At 35.7% G+C, this 20,102-nt stretch overlaps 1 protein-coding gene across 1 annotated transcript; it reads right to left on the reverse strand.

Annotated features, from left to right (window-relative positions):
• Positions 1-3,621: 3,621 nt before the first annotated feature.
• Positions 3,622-20,102, reverse strand: LOC117314630 (caspase-2-like). Its single transcript, XM_033868710.1, has 9 exons — positions 19,992-20,102; positions 14,424-14,575; positions 13,198-13,441; positions 12,445-12,530; positions 12,004-12,210; positions 11,199-11,418; positions 9,279-9,461; positions 7,551-7,660; positions 3,622-6,808 (listed from the first exon to the last, which is right to left on the reverse strand). Exons 2-9 carry the CDS (start codon positions 14,565-14,567, stop codon positions 6,698-6,700), a joined length of 1,305 nt encoding a protein of 434 aa, XP_033724601.1. The 5' UTR covers positions 14,568-14,575; positions 19,992-20,102; the 3' UTR covers positions 3,622-6,697.

Raw genomic sequence — 20,102 nt, forward strand, 5'->3', positions numbered from 1 at the left:
TTTCCTATAAATAGACCGACTGTTTTGATGATATAAGACCGGGCGTTTCCTTCCGTTTAGCACCGTTGAACAGATGGACTCCAAATAATATTAGGGTGAGTAAATTCCCATTAAATCCTGGATATTCCTATCTAAACAATTTAATCCCTAATTTTCGAGGATATTTGTCCAAATTTAGATATTGTCCGAATGCAATGAAATTGAGTATTAGGTACATCATCGGACACTGGTCCCCCTGTTAACTTCATTTTCACTTTTCACCGAAATGGTCGCCATTTCCTGGCCTCTAATTGGTCTAAATTTATATATTGTTTGATTTCAATGAAATAGGATTATATCGGACAGCAAATTCAACTTAATGGCAACAACACAGTTTTATTTATTTTTGTTTAACGTCCTATTAACAGCCAGGGTCATTTAAAGACGTGCCTGGTTTTGGTTGTAGGGGAAAGCTGGAGTACCCGGAGAAAAACCACCGACCTACGGTCAGTACCAGACAACTGTCCCACGTGGATTTCGAACTCGCAACCCTGAGATGGAGGGCTAGTGATAACGTTTTGCTTCATTTCTTTCTGTGACATCCGCTTCAGGTGTCACCCCACTAGTATGATGAAAGTAATTACATGTATGTGAAATTCCCAAATTCTCAATAGTAGCATTCCTGTCTCCCATTCTACGATATTTACCCTCCTAGAGCTGATCTTGATTGCAAACTTAGCATCATTATTTATATTATAAACGCCTACTGCTGTCGGAAACTCAACACAGAGTTAAGAGAAACGAAGTATAATAAGTTTCTTTATGTAAGCCACGTTAAGATCAGAGACATATGTCTCTGGTTAAAACCTATTCAGTAATCATTATATAATTTGTTTGTTAAATTTGTAAGTGCGTACGTGCGTGAATTTCGGACCATGATGTTTTGCTTTTTCTAAAAATGAAAAACCAAGCTGCACCAAAGTGACCTCAGGCGTTCCCTAGGGATCGTGTGATTGTTGTATATGTATATCTTGTCATAGATAGAGGCATTTGGTTTCAATGGTCATATCAAAAGACTTTCCAGACCTTGGTAATGCCGATAAGTCTGGATCAGAGATCCGGTGAGATTTAGAATATTAGAAAATATCAACACTGAGTTAAAGACATGTACGAGGAGAAAGCCGGATATATTTACAAAACCAGCTACAGATTACTGAGAGACAAATATCCCAGAGATGTGGCGAGATTAATACCTAAGGCAACGAACTCGATACCATATCAAAAATCTGAGCCCACAGCAGTCAATATTCATTTTCTTAATTGTTGTAAGGGTATCGAATGGCCTCCAAGGAAATGTGGTTTTAGCTCCGCCAGTAAACAGTGTGTTTAGATTTGAGAAGTACTAGGCATTTAATCAATGAGAAATAGTGCGTAATTATCAGGTCCTGATTACAGAGGTTAAACTTCCGGTTCAGTTAATCACGTGATGCCACAGTTCATTTTGTGTATTACATGTCCAGTCACAGGTGCCTGACTCGTTTTAGGAAATACTAACATATAAGAGTACATGTTCTCATTTATATGTACTCTTATATGTTATTATTTTATAAAACGAGTCAGGCACCTGTGGTCCAGTGTATCAAAACAAAAAATGCAAAAACCTACAATATATACACTACAGTTGTAGTTGTGATATATACCAAGACCTATCCAAAAAAACCTACAAAGACGGTCCTGCCAGCTAATATTCCGAAATGCTCTGGGATACAAATAGTGGTCCTTATAAGTACCCAAACGGGAGTCGGGAGGCTATAAGATTGCGTTGCATATACTGCCGAGTATTCGTTAACATATCGGTTCGTTTTTAAGATGACGGACTAAGACGATCACAAAAAGGGGGTGTGCACTTTAAGCTACATAAACAATTAAATACACTTCGACTGAGACAAGTACAAATTAAGTCTAAATAAAATATAGTCAAATTTTATATTAAGTTTATCTGCTGATGTTTAGTTCATAAACAACTGTGAATTCTTCGCAAAGTTTGGTGAAAGGTTAACTCGGCATCGAGGCGTGATTCGCCGCGAATTTTTGCTCGTCTAATCAGTACAAGAAAGGAATCATGTTTATATACATGACATTCGTTTTGTTGGCAGGACTGAACGCAAACAAGACTGAATCATTTGATTGTTATTAATGAACTTGTGTCGACGATTTTAAGAAGAATATGCTGGCACATTCTGTTAACTCCCAGACATGTTAGGTACCCCACAGCGAGTCGTGACTCTACAGCGACATGTGGCGATGTTGAAATCTTTTTGAAGGAAGAGAGATAACTCCAGTTACAATATTAATCACGGGGTATATCGTCGCTGCTCGCTACTACTAATGCATTTAATTTATCTCGGAAAAATATGTTGAAAAATGGCCTTACTTTGGTTTTACGTACATTACAGTAACTTCTGTAATATAAACCAAGTTTTCGTCCTAACTAACCAACATTGCGTACTCAAACTGTTAGATATCCATGAAACAAACATCTAAAAAGGGGATACTGATGAAATATATCTGTTTGAAACAGTTAATACTTACCTAATATTTACCCAAATTCTGCTGACGGTGTGCTGAAAATGGCGCGACGGAATCCGTTACACGCGGTAAATAAACTTTTACTGTAGACGGAACCAAATAGCTAGTATCATGTAGACGGAATCTAAAAAGCGGATAGCAACGATATACCTCGTGTTAACACTCCGTTGGCCGTCTGAAGCGTTATAATATCATATTTTTATTCGCTCCTCTTCGTACGTAATGCACAAGCGATGAACAATCACGCCATCAAACCAAAGTCACCTAAACGTTTAAAGACGAACCATAAAACTATGGATGACGTAACACTTATCTTGACTGTTCTTGAAATCATAATATTGTGAAAAAAATGTTATGAACAAGCCCTTGAATGTCGAATCAATTACGAAACTTAATATGTTCCGAAAGCATGAATGATACGTTCCAGAAATTGGAAATAATCCCTCTGAGCGGTAAACCGCCCGTGTTAGACGCTATAACACTAAAAGCTAATTTAATACGAACCCTAAATATCCTAATATCCGCCATTCCTCGTTTGTTTAATGTTACTTTCTTTATGAAAACTCTTTCGATAACCTTTTTACAGGCCCTAATGACCTTTTCCCCTTGTCGGTGTACAGAGCTATGGCTATTTTTTTTAATATTTTCCATGCGTCCGTGTTACTGTACAGCCATACGTGTAAGTAACATCACGGTTCTTCTAATTCAGGTTGGTCGAGAGGCACAGTGGTAACAAAGTTGCTTTTCACCTAGACGGCCTGGGTTCGTTTCCCCGAACTGACGTGAAAATGTATGGGGTCACCTGCCCGACCACGCGGGTTTTCACCGGGTTTCCTTCAATCCGTGCCAACAAACGTGATTAATATAACTTGTTCCGTAATTGTTGTAAAATTTACATCCATTCCACTGGTTTACTTATATGTTTCCATCCCAAATAACAATAGATTCCATTTCACCAGAACGGTATGGCATAGTTTTCAGTCATTTATATTTACATTGTATATGCAAATAAGTGATACTTTCACAAAAGTTTGCAAAACACAAACAAAAATAAACAGTATTACACACATTATATTGAATTTAAAGGCTTGTCATTTCCAGGTATGTCTCGTTAATACAAGATTAAAAGTATATAATTAATCATTAATAAGTTTGTCCCATCCAAACGCTACATGTAGAAGTTACCCGTCAGGTCTAGTACTCAAAATGTCTTCATGTCAATTCAGGTCAAATTCAGAACATTGACCACCTGAACTTCACTTAAAGTTTACCTCAAATTGACATCGAATTAAAAGTTTCATCTTGAAGTGTTTTTTTTCAGGTCAACAGGTCAACTTGACCTGAAATACCGTAAATTGACATGAACATTCATCTGAAATCATATGAAGATTTTTCGGGTCAAATTGACCTGAAATTTTACATTAACATGAAATTTTCATCATGTGAAATTAACCTCATTTTCAGGTCAAATTTACCTCATTACATTTTGCCTGTGTACCTATGTAGTTCAATATCACAATGCATTTATTGACGTAACCTATTGTATACAATTTTCATTTATATAAAAGTTATATATACATCTAAAACTGTACACGTTAACAGGTGGTTTTTGAGGGACGCAATCACAGGACTTGGCATGAATGACCAGCCTATATATACCCTGCCTACATGTACGTATACACTACTCTCCGGTACTCCTATAACATATAAGCGGCCGCGCGCTGGTCGGCTCTTTTTCTATCGGATATGATTTTGCCGACGGCGCCTGACAAAAGTATCTCGCCGTGTAAAACCTCTAACATTGTTGGAGTATACTCTTCGGTACCCCTATATCTAACGACAACCATGTCAGAAATCGTCCGTCCATCGTCCATATCTATATACCTCATCACAGCTTAGCCCACCTCATGTCAACAATCAATGTGTATTACGTATTCAGTCTACAATAAGTACCTAGGTCTTTGGACGCTCCTTTCGGCCATAGCACGACAAAGCGACCTATGTATTCGTACCAAAATGGATGACAGTTGGAAACAGAAAACTATTTAAACAAAATAAATCTAAAAGCGAAATCACGTGTCATGATAATAAAACTTGCATTGTGTCAAAATGAAAGGTCAAAATCCTGTCTCTCCTATGGAAGCTTCACGACATGATAATGCAGTCGTTGAGAACCAAGAGAGGAAGACTTTGGACAAAACTACGGAGGGATAACGCCATAACATAAAATTCCAGTTAATATATTCGACAGATCAAAAAGTGTACCAAAATGATTTCGATTTCCCAAGGTCTGCTTGTCCTGGGAAAGCTTCGCATCACTCTATATAAATCTTACAATACAACACCAATCTCGCCCAGGTACGCTATTTTCCCCGAAGTATTGAGAAGGCTTAGGCAATATGTACTCTTATAATTCAAATCAGTCAGGCTCTTTCTTCTTGTTGCATTTATATTTTATAAACTATCAATAAATTGTTTTTTTTATATAACTTATGGCGTGGTCCCTTTTGTTATTGGAGGAGTCACATGCGAACAAAAAAGTACAAACTTACAGAACACACCCAATCCGTTAAATGTTCATTGATGGTACAGACTCTAGACTTGACTGGGCATTGTCTGTGATACAGTTCTGAGACCTTACCTACGGAAACATCCATAATAACGTTATACATGGCCTAAACGATCTGCGACAATAATTTGTAAGCAAAGCTTAGCTCAGTAAATAAAGTATCTATATAATGAAAATGCATGTGCATATCTGAGCTAATGAAAGTTCTGGTGAATATCTGAGCTAATGATAATTCAGGTGAACATCTGAGCTAATGAACATGCAGATGAATATGCAAGTGTGTGGTCTAAACCTGGACGGGACGATTTGTGTTTCTTAAGCCAAGAACTCATCTGTGCTGAATACGTAGAGGTGTTTTGGTCAGACACTTCGTCCCTATTACTCTGGATAGCATGATGTATGTACATGTTTCCAATAGAAATTTAAAGACATACAATATAAGTAGCACTTTTGATCACTAAATGCTTTATAATTGGATGCTGCATCATTAGACAATAGTTAGCACTTCTGCTCTACAATTCTACAGGTGTCTAGTTTTACAATATATATATCAATTGGACACAGAGAACCTCAACATTTATAAACATTTGTGTGACAATGAGTGCCTTAATACGATTAAAATCTCTTTCAATAAAAAGAGAAAAAGAAAAATATTAAAACAATACACATACATGTATACATGAAACCATGAGGCCCACTATATATCAGACCCGAAAAAAAACATCAGAAAATAGTGCTGTATACTGGGTACCTTTGCCAAAATATCATTATACTAGTCAGAGTTTCTGGCACTCTACAAACATGTTTTGTAACTGTTTTGTCTTTTTCATGTTCTTTTTTTCTTTTTCTCAGATGGTTAACTTTTACTGACTTCTGAACTATGCACTTCATCAAATAAAAACATCTCCCAGCATCTTTTGTTTTACCAAATGCTCTTTTGTTAAAAAAAATAACCTGTAACCTTAAAGATATTAAAGATATTAACGATAAGTGATTATAGGTTAATGTGGTTCATCACAGGTGGTCAGTGGTAAATGACCTTACCCTAGGCCTTCCACAACTTGAAAAGACATTAAAAATGTTTCCACTTCAATCATTTACCAAAACTTATTGAGTGCATGTAGGCATTTCATTCAAGCAGCCTTTTTATTTTGACCTTCAACCTTATCACAAAATGTAAGAAAAAGATGCACGGAACTAATGCCAGTGGTTGTTTTGATAATTTCATTTTTTATCTACATGTATATCTTTATCATTGACCTAAACCTTAAGTATTGTAGGGATAAATGTCATGCTTTAAAAAACATATTTGATCCTTGCATTGTCAGCTTGAATGTAGATCATGACCTATAATATAGTTAACAATTGAAGTGACATATACAGCTTTAATATTATTGGTGGCAACTGGCCATATCTTATTATCAAAGCTCTTACAGTAGTGAAATGGATGAGGTGTTGGGTGGATGATGAACTAATATGTACAACACTTCAAGCTCGCAGACACTTTGTATCAGATGAAGCGAGTTAATCTTGTGGAGAATGAGTGACAACCTCGGTCAATCAGGGAAAAAAGTGCAACTTGTGCCTGAGTGTGGATTCAAACACAGAAACCGCCACTGCAATGTTTCTATCTCGATCTGAGGCTCTGCCCTCGGATACTAGCTTGTTCACCTGCAAGCAAATAAAACATAATGCGATCAAATGTACAGCCAACATTTAAACACAAATGTAATAATGATAATAATCAACTCACAGGTAAATCTAGTATACTTATACTCTCAGTCTACAAGTAAATACATGTACATGATATGTCTACAATTTCTCTAGATCTACAGGTAAAGATGTCAATTTATACTTTAAATCTGGAGAAAAATACATTTATCTTTACTCCCAGGTAGGTTGCAGTCTGCTAAATTACATTGAAGTAATATGGTAAAACCCTTTTAGGGTGGGGAGGGGGAGATGCCCCATCAACTATCATTTGTACAATTATTGTATCAAATCCCAACCACCAGGATGCTTCCAGTCAAATACGAATGATATTCGGTGCATAGTTCTAGAGAAGAAGACATTCATAGAAATATAGCCAAATTACCCCCTTTACACCCCAGCTCTCAGCCCAAACACTTGTACCATTTACAATCCCAACTACCTCGGGTTGCATCAAGTCCAATTAAGTTCAATTCTAATCATAAGTTAAGAAAATGAAGTCGGCCATTTTGTTTCCCAAATCCGACTCAAAATTAACTGGACACAACTAGGGACCAAGGGGAATCTACAGTACTCTTTCCAGTACTCAAAAAATAGAAAAAGCAAGGGCTTTTCACAGACAGACAGACCACGGACCACTGGGGAAGGGTGATTTAAATCCTCAGAATATTGGATAATGAAAGGTAATAGTGATCAGGCATACCAGAGTGAGCATATCGAGGAGGTCGGTCTGACAGGCGTAGTTCCTGAAGATATACACTAGGGCCTGGATGAACCAAGATCCAAACTTTGTGTTTCTAAAAGAAACATTATCTGCAAAGATAAATATAGAAAAAATGCTATGCATAAATTTTTGTTTTTTGTTTTTTTGGTCATCAAGCAGAATATAATAGAATAATGAAACGAAACAGCATACTTCTTCATCCTCTGAAATATTTCTACAGTAAACAACACTTCTATAGTTACAGGTAAGTATTATTTGTGTGGAAATATTAAACAATGGGATGATTATACTAAACACACAGTCATTCAGCTGTGGAAATTCACCTATCATAAAGGAGAAACAGGTGTATGAAACTCATTTAATTTTAAACCTTTCATCGTTTATATTATATAGCAAGTATACAGAGTCAGCATGGCATTCTGTGATCGCTTACATTATATTTATTCATTTTACTGCAATACAGTATTGCATTTGTAAAAAAGAAAGAGTACACATACACAGTTAATATATCAAGTTACCTGTACAATAGGTACTCTATGATGAAGACAATAACTTACCCTATATGCTGTAGATAATGACTTACCCAGTGTTGTAGACAAAGACTTAACCTGTGTTACAAACAATGACTTACCCTGTGTAGTAGACAATAACTTACCCTGTGTTGTAGACAATGACTTACCCTGTGTTGTAGACAATGACTTACCCTGTGTAGTAGACAATGACTTACCCTGTGTTGTAGACAATGACTTACCCTGTGTTGTAGATAATGACTTACCCTGTGTTGTAGACAATGACTTACCATGTGTAGTAGACAATAACTTACCCTGTGTTGTAGACAATGACTTACCCTGTGTTGTAGATAATGACTTACCCTGTGTTGTAGACAATGACTTACCCTGTATTGTAGACAATAACTTACCCTGTGTTGTAAACAATGACTTACCCTGTGGTGTAGACAATAACTTACCCTATTGTTGTAGACAATAACTTACCCTATGTTGTAGACAATGACTTACCCTGTGTAGTAGACAATGACTGACCATGTGTAGTAGACAATGACTTACCCTGTGTTGTAGACAATGACTTACCCTGTGTGGTAGACAATGACTTACCCTGTGTTATAGACAATGACTTACCTTGTGTAGTAGACAATGACTTAGCCTGTGTTGTAGACACTGACCTATCCTGTATTGTAAACAATGACTTACCATGTGTTGTAGACAATGATTTACCCTGTGTTGTAGACAATGACTTACCCTGTGTTGTAGACAATGACTTACCCTGTGTTGTAGACAATGACTTACCCTGTGTTGTAGACAATGACTTACCATGTGTAGTAGACAATGACTTACCCTGTGTTGTAAACAATGACTTATCATGTATTGTAGACAATGACTTACCCTGTGTAGTAGACAATGTCTTACCATGAGTAGTAGACAATGACTTACCCTGTGTTATAGACAATGACTTATCCTGTGTTGTAAACAATGACTTACCATGTGTAGTAGACAATGACTTACCCTGTGTTGTAGACAATGACTTACCCTGTGTTGTAGACAATGACTTACCCTGTGTTGTAGACAATAACTTACCCTGTGTAGTAGACAATGACTTACCCTGTGTTGTAGACAATGACTTACCCTGTGTTAGACAATGACTTACTCTGTGTTGTAGACAATGTCTTACCCTGTGTTATAGATGACTTACCCTGTGTAGTAGCATTAGCTATAAACATATCTGCATCAGATGGTGATTTCTCAACCTTGCTGTCAGCCTCATCTACATTCTCCAGTTTAGGATCATTGAGATTCAAGGCAGACATTGATTTCCTTGCATCTGACATATCTTTAGCCATATTGTCAGCCACGTTCGCTCCCTTGTCATACGTATCTGTGATAAAATACAACCAATAGTTAGCTCCCTTGTCATACGTATCTGTGATAAAATACAACCAATAGTTAGCTCCCTTGTCATACGTATCTGTGATAAAACACAACCAATAATTAGCTCCCTTGTCATACGTATCTGTGATAAAATATAACCAATAGTTAGCTCCCTTGTCATACGTATCTGTGATAAAATACAACCAATAGTTAGCTCCCTTGTCATACGTATATGTGATAAAATACAACCAATAGTTAGCTCCCTTGTCATACGCATCTGTGATAAAATACAACCAATAGTTAGCTCCCTTGTCATATGTACCTTGGAGTTACAGCCAAGGGTGATAAAACATCTACATACTATAGTGAATGATTTAGGCTCCGGATGAATAGCACATACACGGAAATGTATGTACATGTAATAGGATGGAGTAATGAAAACTACCTTGACATCACTAGGCCTCAAATCAGCGATCTCCTGCTTTTCCAGCAGACATCCTACCACTTGGCTAATTTTTCCAGCTGGTTATATGCTCAACTTTTATACTACTCCCTCCTACACAAATTCTTCTGTAAGGAAATATACCCTGCCCTTTTGGGGTTCAACTTAGCGACCTCTCTCTCTCTCTCTCTTTCTCTGGGCAAACCTACCCATAGGCTAATATGTTTACTCCCCATAGTCTGAGTTATAAAGATGACAGCTTATACTTTGCACTTTTACACCTACATGTACACAATGAATATATAAAGGGATAACATTTCACAACATTTCAAACTAGCATGGTCATAACACTGGTCACATTTTTTTTTAAATATCTCAACCCGTGTGTAAGTGTTTTGGCCAGTCAGCCCGAGGCTTGCTTCAGGATAACTGGATGCTTCATGAAGCTAGCATAGCGATGTTATTGCTTGGTTATGACTTTACGTACAATCTATCCCCTCGACGACTCATCGTGAGGTGATAACATGAGATCCCAGAGTGTTCTTAGTACACACAATTGAATATGTATTCATTTATCTTTTTTTAAGATAACTAGACTGACCTGTTCTCCATTTTTCTCACCTACTGGTATCTTAAAAGTTATTCTTTTGAAAATAACGAGAACCTACATATAGATTCTGATAATCCACACACAGGACCAAGAGGATCCCTTATAAGTACATAACAAAAAAATAAGTACTTTTAGAATGACAAGGTAGCCATATCATTATCTTAACCATTTGTAATTGTTTAACAAAACTAGGGACCAAGGGGAACTTACAATGTAATTTAAGAAATACCCGTGAAATACTTTCTAGTTTCTAAGAAATAGCAAAAACAAATTTCATTATCAAATTCAAATTAACACCCTGTCAATCATTTTCTTTTTCTGATAAATCTCAAAGTATTAAACATGGACAACTGGAAACCAAGGGAAGCCTACATAATGAATATTAACATACTTCAACTGGAAGATTATAGCCTGCACGGAGAAAAGTTCTAGAATCTTAAAAAAGAGAAAAAATTAATTTACAAAAGTTCATTGACACAAATATTCCAAAATACTGAATTCAGTATTTCAAAATAAGAAACATCTCTAACCATGAGCCTATACCAATCAAACTTTCTTATTGAATATCTACGGATTTTATTTTTATTTTTTTCTATTTTTTTTTTTTTTTTTTTTACCGAAACAATATAGTTAACAGAAAGTCTACCATTTTTAATTACATATTCAAAGGGGCAACTTTCGTAAAATTTTACCTGCACAACAGGCCTGAATAAAAATCAGTTTAGGTTTGTTCGTCATGCTGCCGAAGTTCTTGTTATTTAAACTGCTTTTCACTTCGTCGGTTGTAAGAACATTTCCATCTGTTCCATAGATCCCTTCCGTTGAACCATGGCTCAGGAAAACCAAAATGAAGCAATCAGCATCTTTGTGGAAACGATGTGCTTTCTCCTCAGCTATGTCTGATCTCATTTGCTGGAAGTGACAAGAAGAGTTCTGATGCCAATATGAATCATAATAGAATTTTGTACACTTCTTTGGTCGTTACACGAGGATTGTATCCAGGCATCAAGTTATTTAATATATTTTCATGCATTTCCATTGAAGATACACATATTAACAGTATAACAGGTACATGATATGATATTATCTGAAAATTTAACTAGTGGGCCATGTGTGTGTGTGTGTGTGGGTGTGTGCGTGCGTGCGTGCGTGCGTGCGTGAACTTTTAAATAATCAACAATCAGACATTGTCTTTTACTGAACTGTTAAAGTTAATTGCTCAAAACCTTAAACCACTTGCTGTTGTACAGATAGACAGATAAAGAAGGAATATATTACAGTATGTTCACTAAAATTTGATGGTCTTGTCAACAAAGTTTAAAATCTTACGACATCTAAGAGTCTATTGGGACAATAATGAGAGTACGGAAATCATTTTAATTCTAACTGAACTTTTATATATTTTGGTCGCATAAAATAATTTCAAATTTCAAATCATACGATATTTAAGAGTCCTATGTGACAACAATGAGAGTACGGAAATAATTCTTATTTTACCTCAACTTTTCTATCTTTTTTTACTTCTACATCAAAATGTAGCTGTTCAAATAATCTCCGAAGACTTTGTTCATCCTTTTCTGTTCCATCTCTCATCTGTAGCTTTTCTTTCCAAAGCCCATCCTCTTCTTCTACTTTGTGAGCTACAGCCACAAAGTTATTAAACATTAAGACCCGTCCACGAGGCTTACTCCTCATTTTGTAATACTGAAACAAAAGTTTCACTCTATCAATGTCACTGGCATCAACTATAACTGACAACAATAAAGATTAAAATTTCTAATAAAATTAATTAAATAATTACTTAAAAAACCAAGAAAATCAAGGAAATTATCATTTTTGAAAACTAGCAATTTGCAGTAAATTGGTTTTTGAAGTTATGAAACAAAATTCACTAGGGAGCTTTGAGATTTTGCAGGTAGTAACATCGTCCTTACTTACATTGTCACTTTGCAACTTTCCCTTTTCTGAATGACTACACGTTTTTACTATAAAATCTTTCACAAAGTCTTGTTCAGTTGGCCATTCTGCAACAAAAACATCACTGCTGTTTTATAAACTATCAAATTCAAACGTTGACATCATGGAACTTTTCAGCTCACCAGCCTGAATGACAAGTCAGTTTATAAAACACTGCAGACTCAGTTCCTCTGATCAGTTTGACCTTTCTTATGGCAACAACCTCTCCTCAATAACCAAGAACCCAAAAACTACAATATTGGGCCAGTCTAATATAGCAGGCTGCAGGATTAAAAGTTAAAAGTTACCAAATTAATTCAAACAAATTTAGCTTCTTCATATATCGAAATGAACAGGTATAGGAAGAACAGGTATATTCTTGTATTTGAATTACCAGGTATTGTAGTATTGGAATGAACAGGTATTCTTGTATCCAACAGCTTGAAATTCATATTAAATTTTAGCATCAGGTAAGCAATACAGACCCTTGGTCTTTTGTAAGGTATGTATTGATAGATGTACCAAATGAACCGGTTAATTATTATAGGAATTTTTACATACACTTAAATCTAAAATATAAATTGACACTGTAAATTTTTGAGAAACCAGGGCATTTATGATAAATCCAATGAAGTCAGCATCAATCTGGATAAAAGAAAATCAACTGATCATACGATTTTCACATTCGGATATGGTTGAGATTTACAGTTGAGTATTAAAGTGTTTAAACCTTACTTTTAGGGAGGATAATCTCAGAATGTTGGTTTTGTGGCTTCTCTTCCTCAGGAGAAACCATTCCTTTCTCACTAGATGTCATCGATACTTTGTATATTGCTCCTGCTCCAGGGCTTAACTGTTCTGCAGAAAAGGCATTATCTGTTTTAACGAGGGCATTGAGGAATGCTTTGAATGCTTTTGGTCCCCTCCTCGGAATGATATCAAGCAGCTTCCTGTTCTTATCGTTATCAGTAAGTTTAGCCTGCAAATTTAGTAATGTTGAGCCTTAGAATCATTGATAAATTTACATACATTGTGATTGCTAACTGAAATATTTTGTGAACGACATTTCAGTCAAAGATTTCCTTTGTGTTAAAAATAAATTGAATTTATCTAAAGGAATTTATCGAAACCTGGTAACCATGTAAACCAAAACTTCTGTAGAGAAATATCATGCATGTACATTTACACATAGTCCCTATCACTCCTGCGTAGTTTGACTTGAAGCAGTTCGCAGGTTTATGACGAGTTGACTGGACAAAAATCTCCCTCACCCAAAAAACGAGGTATAGTGACCTGGTTACCATGATAACCACACAATTACAACACGATATTGATTACGCACATCTACAATATATAAGGGTTATTGCCATAAAGTTTCGTTGAAGTAGTTTAGGATGAATAGTCGGTACATCGTTGTGTCTACAGGCGGACAGACGGACGGACAACCTGATTCCTGTATACCCCCCTAACTTCGTTGCGGGGGTATAATAATTAAAAATGAAATATTTGTAGGGCTTAATTAAACTTTCTTTGAAATAGTTAAAAATGTCAAAATTTTGATAACCTTTTTTAATCTTAGGGCAAGGCTCCATTCCCAAACTACCAGGCAAACCCCTGGCTAACCCTGGCCTACCTATCTCAGAGGATGAGAGTCAGATTTTGAAACTAAATTCATAAATGAAGTGTTTTGTTGTTTATAACTTTTAAAATCCAGTTAGAAACATATTAAAATTGTAGTTTTAAGGTATCAAGAGAGAGAGAGATGAAATTCTATAAAGCATCCACATAATTTTTGGCTAGCTCTGTCGCTGAGAACTCCTTTGTTATCAGTTGTTAACAGCTACCATAACTGAAGGAAAACTTAGTGACCAGTATAAGAAGACATTATAGGACTCCAGGAAACTTTGTAAAGAGCATGAGAAGAAAGAATCAGATTCTGTACAAAGTTACACAATACAAACCTCAATGTCCTGTTTCAAATCATCTGTTATGGTACCATCCTCCATAAGTTTGTCTACCACATTCATTGTCTTAGTGATATTTTTCACCAAAAAAGTTCTATTAGAAGTCAGTTTTCCCCGGTCTTCTACATTCATCTCATACATGACAGCACCTAGAAAGATATTAACACAATGTTCAATACATTAAAAATTGTAAATTATGCATGTACCTCTTGCTTTTCATTGCTGTAAGAAATATTTTGTTGAGATTTTTGGATAATGTTTGCAATTTTTTTTATATTTCTATATATATTTGGCCTTGCTAATCTGGCCCCAGGGAATCAACATTGTTGCAAAAATTGTCCCAATTGGACCCCCATGGATGCTTCTGACCAAATATTGTCAGCACAAGATATCTTTTTCCCCTATTTGGTTCATCCCATCTGGACTTGCAGAGCAACCATTTATAGAAAAAAATATTCCGCTTTCTCCAAGGATGCTTCTTATATAACCGAATTCGGTCAAAATCCATTCTGTCCTTATGACTTAATTAGCACTGATTTAAAGGAAAAGGTGATGGACAATGGACAGGTCAATGGTCATTCGGACCAGTTGAGATAATAAACAAATCATGAATATATGCACAGTGTGCCTTAGTAGTAGTGATCGCTAATATGTGCTGACAGTCATCAATTCTGCCATGCATGAGCTTCAGACTACTCTCCCCTAGAACGTTGTTTCGAGCCGCACTGCCGGCAGGGGATGATGTCTGTTGGGTTCGTTGTTTCCCCACTGATAGCACGTTGGTTTTCCACAAGGCACTGTTTATGAGTTTCACACCATGTTATCCTTTAACGGTGTGGGTGTAGCGACGGAGAGCATAGAAAACAGCATATTTAGATAACATTATTTTAAAACTTCCGTTATACGTCGAACATGGGACTTGGCTTACCAGTTTTATTCCCTGCCAATCAAACATAAATCAAAGATAAGTTCCCTTTAGACCAATGGTAAACCGGTGAAGGAGTCAATTCTTCCCCATTGTAAAAGTTTCTCCGGAGAAGGAATTAATTTTGATACTTTTTAATTAACATAAAAAAACGACGTAGTCCTAGGCTTTTCTTTATGAGTCATATGATTGTTTACGTTAGTTACAAGGAGTTCCGGTGGGTGAATCGCACGGCATGGATTGATGTCACGTTTTGGGTTTCAATTATGCTCACATAGACAGCGAAATCTGTTCACTTAGTTCATATCGTAGCTTTTCCACCAAAATATAAATATATAGACATAAGTACGTATACGGCAGTATGCAAACTATACTTATAGACTAGAACGCACGGTTTAAATGGCACAAAGTATAGTTATATCGTATAGTTATAACAATATTTGATAATATAATAAATGCTTAAATATCATAATTCTTTTTAATATCAGCAAATGAAGTTTTGATAAAAAAAAAAGTTAATAAACACATGATAAACGGGCCAAATAGATAGGGGGAAAGAATTGTTTAGTCAAAAGTTTCCCCATCATCATTGAGCGGGTAGGTATAAAGAAGTGGCTTGCCAATTCCCCCCCCCCCCCCCCCCCCCCCCCCCCCCCCCCCCCCCCCCCCCCCCCCGGGGAAAGATTCAAGACAACTAAGGGGGGAAACAATTGGCTAGCTGAGTTAGTCATTCCCGTCATTTTGGGGGAAGAATATATATATAGGCTGCTACACCGGGACCAGTATTTACCAGGGATACATAGTTCAATTCCAGGTTTGAGAAATAATGTAAACACTATGATAAGTATAAATCAAAAGTCGCAACGTGGGCGCTGAAGTAGAAGATAGCATGATATTAATTTATTATAATACAACGATAGGGATCGACCTTGATTACTAGCTTAATCATATGCTCAACCACTAAAGCTAAAAAGACAGTAATTAAAGTGTAGCCGGAACGATTTGCTATGTTAAACTTAAAATTGTAATTTAGGATGAAACTAAAAATTCTGAAGTCCGACTTTCATAGCGACTTTAGTTTTAGAGTAATCGCGACTTTTCTCGAAAACACACCTGAAGCCCAAAGTCAATGACCTCGTTTCAGTGACCTCTGACCTGTGACGTCACAAGTTTAACGGGATCAGAGCCGCCATATGGGAAATATATAGAAACAAACGTGAACACGTGCCTGCAATTAATGCGAATTAGACAACAATTATGTAAGTGATGAATAAACTTTTTGAGTTATATTTGTGAATTAGTTAATAACAAGTGCTATGGAAACTAGGGAGATATAATTTTCTATTATAACGGGCCATATATAACATGTAACATCTTATTAATTTTCTATTATATCGAACCGTATACAACATGTAACATCTTACTAATTTTCTGTTATAACGGGCCAAATACAACGTGTATCATCTTACTAATTTTCTATTATAACGGGTCGTATTTAACATGTAAAATTAGAATAATTTTCTATTTTAACGGGTCGTTGTAACATATATGACATTTGAATAACGGATCGTTTATAACATGTAACGACTTACATCATATAGCCTTTATTATGAGGGCATGGTTTGTTGCATACCAATATTGATTTCGGTTATCATACTTCTAGTAATAGAAGTTTAAAATTGAATTCATACATGATGTGAAATAGATACCGAAAATTTTGAATTTGTACTAGCAAAACAGCAATGGATACGTTGCAAATCCACTTGAAGATACCGCTATTTGTGATTTTCGGATAATTGTCCGAAATTGATAAAACTTGTCCATGAAAGATTAGTAACTCCCAGACAAGATTCACAGAGTAAATTTTTAACATCGTAGGTATATAAATGAGCCAACTGAGGTTAAGTATTCTATAGGCAAACCTTTGAGATACGAATTTGCTTGTAGGGAAAACGAAACTCACCGAATTCCAAAAATAGTGTATTTGATTTAAACAACTTGAAAATGTATTCCCTATAGTAAAAACGCAATTCTTATGAAAATTCAAGCTGAATTTACGTACAACCTGTAAAAGCATATCTTCTGAACATTTTTGAAGTGCATGGAAACCAAACGGCTGATTCTCTGAACGCCTACATTTTGAAATAACACCATACTGAGTATGTTTGTAAAGTAATTATAGTCTGTTCTGGTGAAGTCACTTAAGTCACCTGTATTTTACCTGTGTGTGTTACCTGTAGATTTTATAGTATTTCTCATCAAAATCAAAGGTCAATATTCAATGAATAAATACTGGACAAAAATATCATATTTTAGAATTACCTATATATGCACATGATATTTGTCAATACTTATTTAAACAAATAAGAAATGATCAAATTAATAAATATCAATAATTATCAAATTAATATTAATTAATAATTCATTGCATAAAATATAAATTAATAATTCATTGAAATTAATATTGTAAAATATTCATTAATAATTCTTTAATTATCAATTTCATCAAACCAAAACGTAAATCAAATACTTTGCTTTGTTCTTAATTACAAGTTATACTCAAACGGCTCTCTTTTCTCATTTGAACACCTCTCTGATATCACAAAGACTGAAGATAATGATGTTGATAAGTAAAAATCGCTCATTTTACTGATCGATATCAGTTAAAACGGTGAGATGTGATGTAGCCCTGGCTACGGGACGGCATAACACTTGAAGATGAATACCGGAGCTACATGTATGTATCTATATAAACTTCAAAATTATCATCAGTTTGCACTCCTCACCATCATCCCGTGGACCAACATCAAGGGATGCTTTTCCATTTCACCCAATACAACGACGACACTAGGAGACTGGTTCGCCCCGCAGCTGTATTGCCACTTGTACCACTACACCAATGAAAAGACGTAAGGTTCCGAGCACAAAAGGATAGAGGGAGACGGAACCGTTTGAAACCACTACGACAACGACCAAGGACGACCAACCACTTAGAAGCCTGGCACAGGAAATTCAAAAAGATTGTACACCATGCATGTACATCCCAACATCTTCACCATTATACGGACATTAAAGGACATACAGGCTACTAATGAGATAACTAGAATTCAACGTCGCGCTGAAGGTACAGAAACATCGACACTCGCCTTGTCCTTAAACAGAGACTGGATAACCAAACTATTGATATCATATCTTACGCCGATGCAGCCTCCGAACTTCCCCATTTAAGTAAAATGTGTGTAGTGATGTAACATATGGACATTGCTTTATCGTGTATGTATCAAAGACGCTGTCAACAATATGCGATTTTCATGCACGTCGCCTCTCAGCAAGTACTATTGCCATTGGTACAATGTGTTTTGCATCTTAATCTTAATGTATTTTATTACACTGTGAAAATGTATTTGTTAATTTGTTCCAACTGCGTACATGTATATTTACATGCCTGTTACAGTTTTCTGTGTCTATTTGTTAATAAGTTAACATCAACCGTATTCAATGAAACAACTGTGTTAACACTTTCAAACAGCTTTTGGCTAACTAAAATGAATACAATGGACATGTGAGTTTGGTCAGGTCCAAACGTGTTATATGTCAAATTACGGAAATGAACCAATTGAAGAACTGAATATCGACTTGCTCAAAAATAAGGGAAATCCTGTTTGTGTTACAATTCCAACAGAAAACAAGAAATATCTTTAAAAAAGATAAACGGCATAGTTTTAATGCTGGTGGTTATAATGTCAAACTTCTGGTGAAATAAATTAACGAACTAATTAATAAATGCCCAGTTTCAGCACGGATAACAAAATTATATCAGTTTGAATCATTTATTATTAAGATTCTCATAGTGTTGTTTTCAAAATAAGATATAAAGATATATTAACTTGCAGAATTCTAATGCTCTTATAACTTATATATCAATGTGATTAATACTATACTATAAATTTCACAATTCTATTTAAATAAAATGTTGAAATTTATATGCTAGTGTCTTGGTTTTCTTTAATTGTCAAGTGATTTCTACAGGTAAAATACAGGTAAAATATCTCAGGTAAATACAGAACATGTATGAAACAGACTATAATTACCCTTCCTTTGATGTCTATGTCTATTGTTCTAAATATGTAGGCGTTCGGGGAACACACCAACCAAACGCGTCATCTCACAAGTAAATATCGCCGCGTGCCGATTAGAACGCCAGAAATCACAGACACTTGTGGTGCAGTGACAGGTGTGACGAGCTTGTGGACCGTAATTTCACACCTGGTAATTATTTAGCGGTATACTGAAACTTGAGAATTCGTAATTCTCCGAACGTGTTTGTATATCTTTTTATAAGTCCTGTTTTAAGAAAAGACATGACTTGTGACACACGAATGGAAAGTATAAAATCACAATTAAGGCTCTCAATCACTTCACGATAATTACGCAATTACCAAAAAAATACAATAATTTACTCCTCTATAATGTAAAATTTTGATTAAAAACATCATAATCATATCCACAACACAAGTACCTGTGGTGTCGTCATTAAATTAATGTCAAGGCATTCACACCTGTACAGGAAAATTAAGTAATTCTGTCCCGAAAAAAGAACATGTTTTTCAGTCTCCGAATCGATACATATATATACGTACCCTACAAAGGTAGAATAAACGACGTACAAGTATACACCAACAGCTGATCAATGTGATAAGCAAATTAAACGAACACACACTATGGAATTCCGGAATAAAACGAAAGTAGTG

This window comes from Pecten maximus, chromosome 16 (assembly GCF_902652985.1).
Source record: "Pecten maximus chromosome 16, xPecMax1.1, whole genome shotgun sequence".
Taxonomy (NCBI): Eukaryota; Metazoa; Mollusca; class Bivalvia; order Pectinida; family Pectinidae; genus Pecten; species Pecten maximus.

Coding starts and splice junctions, on each gene's coding strand:
- LOC117314630 (XM_033868710.1), bottom strand. CDS start 14,567: ATGTATGAGATGAATGTAGAAGACCGGGGAAAACTGACTTCTAATAGA. Junction 12,531..13,197: donor TGAGATTATCCTCCCTAAAA/GTAAGGTTTAAA, acceptor TTTTTGTTGCAG/AATGGCCAACTGAACAAGAC. Junction 12,211..12,444: donor GAAAGTTGCAAAGTGACAAT/GTAAGTAAGGAC, acceptor CTTTTGTTTCAG/TATTACAAAATGAGGAGTAA.